Below are 7204 nucleotides of genomic sequence, written 5' to 3'. Positions count from 1 at the left end.
GGGGACCCCTCGCCCGGCGCTGGGACGCAGCCCCTCTGCGGGGGGCGCCAGGGGGCAGGTTATAGGGGGATCCCTTGCTAAGCACCGAGCCACAGCCCCGCTCTGGGGTGGAACAGAGGCTGGTTACCCGGGGACCCCTTGCCCGGCGCTCAGATGCAGCTGGCTCTGGGGTGGGGGGGCTGGGGAACCACCAAACAGAACAAAATGTCTGGGACAAGACTGGGGTCTCTGGGCTGGCACCGGCTGGCAGGGGAGAGCGCCCCCTGCTGCCCCCATGCCGCCCTGGCCCCCCAGCTCGGTGACACCCCCCAGAGTCAACGGTTCCTTGAGGCGGTAGAAGGGGAAGTGGCCAGTCTTTATAAAGGCCAGGCCCCAGCTGCGGAAGGGGGAAGTGGTCTCGAGGCGTCGGCCCGGACTCCGGGGTCCAGCGTGGGAGGCAGAGACCGGAGCAGCCATGAGCTTCCAGCAGAATCTACAAGGTACCATCCCAGTCTCCTGCTCCAAACTCCCCGGACGCCTGGGTCCCATTCCCCATCCCATCCCGGTCACCCCCACATTCCACCCTGGACGCCTGGGTCCCATTTCCCATGCTGACCTCCCTCCCCCCACCTCCTCGGACTCCTGGGTCCCCTTCTCCTGCTCCAAACTCCCCGGACGCCTGGGTCCCATTTCCCTTCCTGACCTCCCTCCCCGCACCTCCTCGGACTCCTGGGTCCCCTTCTCCTGCTCCCCGCCTCCCCGGACGCCTGGGTCCCATTCACTATCCTCCCCATTCTCTACAGGATGGGAGCATCGCAGGGTCCCCTGGAAATGAGCACACTCCCGGACGCCTGGGTCCCATTCCCTCTCTGCACTGGGGCTGGGAGCACTGCGGGGTCCCCCAGATACGTGGGTAGGTGGGGGGAGGGGTGTTTCTCTCCGCTCACATCCCCCGGACTCAGGATCGTTCTGTCAGTTCCTCCAGCTGGGCGGGGAAAGGCAGCAAAAGCAAAACTATCTCAGAGTAACCCCAGAAAGGGGAAACAAGCCAGGCCTGAGAAAGAGGAAACCCAGAGCCTGAAAGGGGGGCTGCGGGTCGGGAGTGAGGGGCACCGGCAGAGCGGGGGAATCCGGGGGGCTGCGGGTCGGGAGTGAGGGGCACCGGCAGAGCGGGGGGATCCGGGGGGCTGCGGGTCGGGAGTGAGGGGCACCGGCAGAGCGGGGGGATCCAGGGGGCTGCGGGTCGGGAGTGAGGGGCACCATTAACCCTTTGTTCCCCCCACGCCAGGGGGCAAGGCCTTCGGGGAGCTGAAGGCCCAGCAGGAGAAGGTTCTGGACTCTCTCAATAAGGTAGACGCTCCCCCCCGGGGGTCTGTGGGGGGGCCCCAGGGACGGGGGAGGGGAATGGGCCCCCCAGCCCCCCCCCCCAGCCCTCCCCCCAGCCCATGTGTGTCAGACCCTGGATCACCCCCCAGCTTGCCGGACCCAGGGGGTGGAGCTACGCCGTGGCAGCTTGTGATGTCATCATGGGGAGGGCAGTGATGTCGGGGGGGCGGGGATGTTCCGAGGCTCCGGGGTCACTCACTGTGGGCTGTGATGTCATGTCCTGAGCCAGGCAGCGGCTGGGATGTTGCCCCCCCAAGTCATGATGTCGCCCCCAGTGCGCGATGATGTCACGCTCGGCACCCTGTAATGTCCTACACGGAGGGCTGTGATGTCATCAGACTGTGAGGACTTCTTGTGACATCACACGCCAGTCACTATGAGGTGTCAGGGTTGTGAGGTCATAAGCCAGGGATGATGTCAGCGGGGTCTGATGTCACACACAGATTCCTGTTATGTCACACCCAGACTGCTATGATGTCAGAGGGGTGTGAGGTCACCCGCGGAAAGTGGTGATGTCATGGGCAGGGCACTGATACCACCCACTGAGGTCCTCTGACCCCCCCAGGCCACTGCCCACCACCACGGGGCTGCCCTCCCAGCCCCGCCCCCAACCCAGCCCCCTCTCTCAGCCCCCAGCCCTGCCCCCAACCCAGCCCCCTCTCTCTGCCCCCAGGAATTCCTGGACGACCCCAAATACAGCACAGACGAAGACCTGCCGGAGAAGCTGGAGGCCTTCAAGAGTGAGCGACACCCGAGGGACGGATGGGGGCTCATTTGGGGCGGGGCCCAACTCGCCTGAGGGCTGAGGGGGAGACCAGGGGTCCTAGGCCCCTGGGGATGGGGGGCAGCTGGTACCTGGGGGCTGGTGCTGGGGGCCTCTGTCTAATCCTCTTGTCCGTCCGTCCGTCCTGCAGAGAAATACATGGAGTTCGACCTCAATGGGAACGGGGACATCGGTGAGTTCCCGCGTGCGAGCGTGGGTGTGCGAGCGTGGGTGTGCAAGCGTGGGCGTGCGTGGGCGTGCGAGCGTGGGCGGGCCCCCGCTGGCCCCACTGACCTCTGCTCCCCCCAGACATCATGGCTCTGAAGCGGATGCTGGAGAAGCTGGGGGCGGCCAAGACCCACCTGGAGCTGAAGAAAATGATCACGGAGGTGACGGGCGGCCTGGGCGAGACCATCGGGTACCGGGACTTCGTCCACATGATGCTGGGCAAGCGCTCGGCCATCTTCAAACTGTGAGCACCCCTCCCTCCCGACCCCCGGCCCCTCTGCCCCCCGGCCTGGCCGGCGCCCCTCCCTCCCGACCCCCGGCCCCTCCGCCCCCCAGCCCGGCCGGCGCCCCTCCCTCCCGACCCCCGGCCCCTCCGCCCCCCAGCCCGGCCGGAGCCCCTCCCTCCCGACCCCCGGCCCCTCCGCCCCCCGGCCCGGCCGGCGCCCCTCCCTCCCGACCCCCAGCCCCTCCGCCCCCCGGCCTGGCCGGCGCCCCTCCCTCCCGACCCCCGGCCCCTCCGCCCCCCGGCCCGGCCGGCGCCCCTCCCTCCCGACCCCCAGCCCCTCCGCCCCCCGGCCTGGCCGGCGCCCCTCCCTCCCGACCCCCGGCCCCTCCGCCCCCCGGCCCGGCCGGAGCCCCTCCCTCCCGACCCGCAGCACCTGGGTCGCCCCCCATCCCCCAAGTTCACCCCCCGCTGTCAATCACCCCGTCTCCGTCCCCCCCCGCAGGATCCTGATGTACGAAGACAAAGCCAAGGAGAAAGAGGAGAAGCCGGCCGGACCCCCCGCCAAGAGGGCCATCGCTGACCTCCCCTAGCTGCCCCCAGCGCCCCCCCTCCGGGGGCTGTCGTGGGGCCCCGGGCAGGGAGCGGGTTCCCATGGTTCACGTCGCTGCTAGAAACCAAGCCACTAACAATGTCTGCAGGGGGCCTGGGGGGCAGCACCCAGGCTGGGGGGGCAGGGTGGGGGGAGGCTGGTTTCACAGGGGGGTCCTGGGGGGCAGAGCTGAGCCCCCCTCAGTTCACCTCAACATGACCCCTGGGCTGAGGGTCGTGACCTCTCCCCTCCCCCCCGCCCTCTTTGGCCCTAGCTCTCAGATCCTGCAAAGGATTCTGGGATTGTTAGACCATGTCACCCCCCCCCACCCGCACGACATATGCTAAGCCTGCAAAGGATTCTGGGATTGCCCCTCCCCTACGCCAGACTCACGCCAACCCCACAAAGGATTCTGGGCCAGCCAAGGCAGGGGAGGTTAAAGGTCGAGAGCTCCTTGGCACTCATGGGGTCGGCGTGAGGGGTGAAAGGTCGGAGGTCACAGAGGGTGACCCATACGTGCGGCATTGTCAATAAAGGCCTCTTAATGACCCTGCTGTTGCCTGGTGGTTTCTATGGGGGGGGGATGCGATGTCAGCCCCAGCCAATCAGGAGCCTCCAGGCAGGCGCGATGGGGATAGAAGTTTCTGATTGGCCAGGAAGTGGGTGGGTTGGGCTTTTCTGCCGAGGTGGAATGATCCATTAGCAGCGGAGGGAGGGGAAGTGGGGGTGACTCCCAGTGGAATGGCCCATTCTAGCTGGGGGGAGGTGGGATGGAATGTGCCATTGCAGAAGGGCGGGAGGTGTCTCCTGATGGAAAGGTCCATTATAGAATCGTAGGATGAGAAGGGACCTCACGAGGTCCCTAGTCCCGTCCCCTGCACTCGTGGCAGGACTCAGTATTATCTAGACCAGGGGACGGCAAACCGGCACCACGTCCCTGCGGCCCCAGAGGGGGTGGGGGGGCGGGGGCAGAGGGCTCCGTGCACTGCCCTCGCCTGCAGGCACCGCCCCCCGCAGCTACCATTGGCCGGGGACAGGAACCTGCAGCCAATGGGAGCTTGAGGGGTGGTACCCACAGGCAGCGCTGCCGGACATGCTGGCCACTTCCAGGAGCGGCACGGGGCCAGGGCAGGCAGGGAGCCTGCCTTAGCCCCACAGTGCGTCACTGCCTCCCCGGAGCCGCTCGAGGTAAGCTGAGCCTGCACCCCAAACCCCTCCTGCACCCCAACCCTCTGCCACACACCCTCCTGCACCCCGCACCCATGCCCTGAGTCCCCTCCCGCACCCTTCCTGCACCCCAACACCCTGCCCTGAGCCCCTTCCTGCACCCCAACCCACTGCCCCAGCCCTACATTCATGGCCCTGCATGCACTTTCCCTACCCAGATGCGGCCCTCGGCTCAAAAGTTTGCCCACCCCTGATCTAGACCACCTCTGACAGGGGTTTGTCCAACCTGCTCTTAAAAATCCCCAGTGACGGAGATTCCACCACCCCTTGGGCAATTTATTCCAGGGCTTCACCACCCGGACAGCCAGGGAGCATTTCCCAACGTCCAACCGAAACCGCCCTGGCTGCAGTTTAAGCCCAGTGCTTCTTGGCCTGTCCTCAGGGGTTAACGAGAACAATTTACCTCCCTTCTCCTCCTAACAACCTTTACCTACTTGAAAACCGTTCTCATCTCATCTCCTCTCCAGACTAAACAAACCCAGGTTCTCAATCTTCCCTCCTAGCTCAAGTTTTCTAGACCTTTCATCATTTTGTTGCCCTTCTCTGGACTCTCTCCAATCTGTCCACGTCCTTCCTGAAATGTGGCGCCCAGAACCCGACACAAAACTCCAGCTGAGGCCTGATCAGCGCGGAGCAGAGCGGGAGAATTACTTCTCGTCTCTCGCTTACAACACTCCTGCTACTCCAGCCCAGAAGGATGTTCGCTCTTTTTGCGACAGCGTTACACTGTTGACCCATATTTAGCTCTTGCTCCACTCTGACCCCCAGGTCCCTTTCCGCAGGACTCCTTCCTAGGCCGTCATTTCCCATTGTGCGCGTGCAACTGATTGATCCTTCCTAAGGGGAGGACTTTGCATTTGTCCTTATTGAATTTCGTCCTATTTACTTCAGACTGTTTCTCCAGTTTGTCCAGATCATTTTGAATTTTAATCCTACCCTCCAAAGCACTCACAACCCTTCCCAGCTTGGTATCTTCTGCAAACTTTATCAGTGTCCTCTGTATGCCGTTATCTAAATCATTGATGAAGATACTGAACAGAACCAGGCCCAGAACCGATCCCTGCAGGACCCCACTCGTTCTGCCCTTCCAGCCTGACTGTGAACCCCTGATAACGACTCTCTGGGGACGATTTTCCAACCAGTTTTGCACCCACCTTATGGTAGCTCCATCCAGGTTGTATTTCCCTAGTTTGTTTATGAGAAGGTCATGTGAGACAGGATCAAAAGCTTTATACTAAAGTCCAGTTATACCACATCTACCACTTCCCCCTGTCCGCAAGGCTTGTCACCCTGTCAAAGAAAGCTGTCCGGTTGGTTTGACAACCTTTGTTCTTGACAAACCCAGGCTGACTGTTACTTATCACCTCATTATCTTCTAGGTGTTTGCAAACTGATTGCTTAATGATTTGCTCCATTATCTTTCCGGGTACAGACATTAAACTGACTGGTCTGTAATTCCCCGGGTTGTCCTTATTTTCCTTTTTAGAGATGGGCACTAGATTTGCCCTTTCCCAGTCTTTTGGAATCTCTCCCGTCTTCTGGGACTTTTCAAAGGGAATCGCTAACGGCTCCGATATCTCCTCAGTCAGCTCCTGGAGTATTCTGGGATGTATTTCATCGGGCCCTGGTGACTTGAAGACCTCTAACTTGTCCAAGTAATTTTTCACTTGTTCTTTCCCTATTTTAGACTCCGATCCTTCCTCCTTTTCACTGGCATTCACTACGTTAGACTTCCCATCGCCACCAACTTTCTTGGTGAAAACCGAAACAAAGCAGTCGTTAAGCACCTCTGCCACTTCCACATTTTCTGTTATTGTCTTTCCCCCCTCATTGAGTAACAGGCCTACCCTGTCCTTGGTCTTCCTCTTGCTTCTAATGTATTTGTAGAATGTTTTCTTGTTTCCTTTTATGTCCCTAATTAGTTTGATCTCGTTTTGTGCCTTGGCCTTTCTAATTTTGTCCCTACAGACTTGTGTTATTTGTTTATATTCCTCCTTTGTAATTTGACCTAATTTCCCTTTTTGTAGGACCCTTTTTGAGTTTTAGATCACTGAAGATCTGGTGAAGCCAGGGTGGTCTCTGGTCATCCTTCCTGTCTTTCCTACGCAGGGGGATAGTTTCCTCTTGTGCCCTTAATAATGTCCCTTTGAAAAACTGCCAACCGTCTTCAATTGTTTTCCCCTTTAGACTTGCTTCCCAGGGGATCTGACCTACCAACTCCCTGAGTTTGCTGAAGTCTGCCTTCTGGAAATCCATTGTTTGTATTGTGCTGTTCTCCCGCCTACCATTCCCTAGAATCGTGAACTGGACCATTCGTGATCACTTTCACCCCAGCTGCCTGCCAGGTTCCAGGGGTATAGACCATCCCATTAGAGAAAGGATGGGGGTGGCGTGAATTATAGGGGGTATTGGAATGTTCCATTATAGCAGGGATGGGGGTGTTGGAATGGTCCATTATAGGTGGAACATTTCATTTTGGAGAGGATGGGGGTGTCTCCTGGTGGAAGGGTCTATGATAGCAGGGGGTTGGGGTAAAAAGGCTCTTTATCTCTGGGGGGGGCTAGTTCCTGATGGGATAACCCATTCTAGTTGAGGAGGGAGAGTGGCACAGTCCATTTAATGGGGAGGTGGTGTCTCCTGGTGGAAGGGCCCATTAGAGCAACCCGGGGAGGGTGCCTCAGCGAGGAACTGCCTATTATAGCACGTGGAAGTGGAACATCCCATTATTATATGGAGCGGGGAGTCTCCCAGTGGAATGGTCCATTGTATTTGTAAGTAAATGTGGTTGGAACTTCTCACTGTAATG

At 60.1% G+C, this 7204-nt stretch overlaps 1 protein-coding gene across 1 annotated transcript; it reads left to right on the top strand.

Moving 5' to 3' along the window:
- The first annotated feature begins 366 nt into the window (after positions 1 to 366).
- AIF1 (allograft inflammatory factor 1) lies at positions 367 to 3299 on the top strand. Its single transcript, XM_073326924.1, has 6 exons — positions 367 to 479; positions 1268 to 1329; positions 2039 to 2105; positions 2280 to 2321; positions 2438 to 2600; positions 3085 to 3299. The coding sequence occupies exons 1-6, from the start codon at positions 455 to 457 to the stop codon at positions 3170 to 3172; spliced, it is 447 nt and encodes a 148-aa protein (XP_073183025.1). The 5' UTR covers positions 367 to 454; the 3' UTR covers positions 3173 to 3299.
- The last annotated feature ends 3905 nt before the right edge of the window (positions 3300 to 7204 follow it).

This window comes from Lepidochelys kempii, unplaced genomic scaffold (genome assembly GCF_965140265.1).
Source record: "Lepidochelys kempii isolate rLepKem1 unplaced genomic scaffold, rLepKem1.hap2 scaffold_182, whole genome shotgun sequence".
Taxonomy (NCBI): domain Eukaryota; kingdom Metazoa; phylum Chordata; order Testudines; family Cheloniidae; genus Lepidochelys; species Lepidochelys kempii.
The sequence above is the reverse complement of the archived record's forward strand: the minus strand, read 5'-3'. Positions and strand labels throughout refer to the sequence as shown.

What these genes read in the sequence shown, in the direction of transcription:
- AIF1 (XM_073326924.1), top strand. Translation starts at nt 455, where the DNA reads ATGAGCTTCCAGCAGAATCTACAAG. An exon ending in CTTCCAGCAGAATCTACAAG is followed by an intron (nt 480 to 1,267) that starts GTACCATCCCAG and finishes CCCCCACGCCAG; the next exon opens with GGGGCAAGGCCTTCGGGGAG. An exon ending in CGCTCGGCCATCTTCAAACT is followed by an intron (nt 2,601 to 3,084) that starts GTGAGCACCCCT and finishes CCCCCCCCGCAG; the next exon opens with GATCCTGATGTACGAAGACA.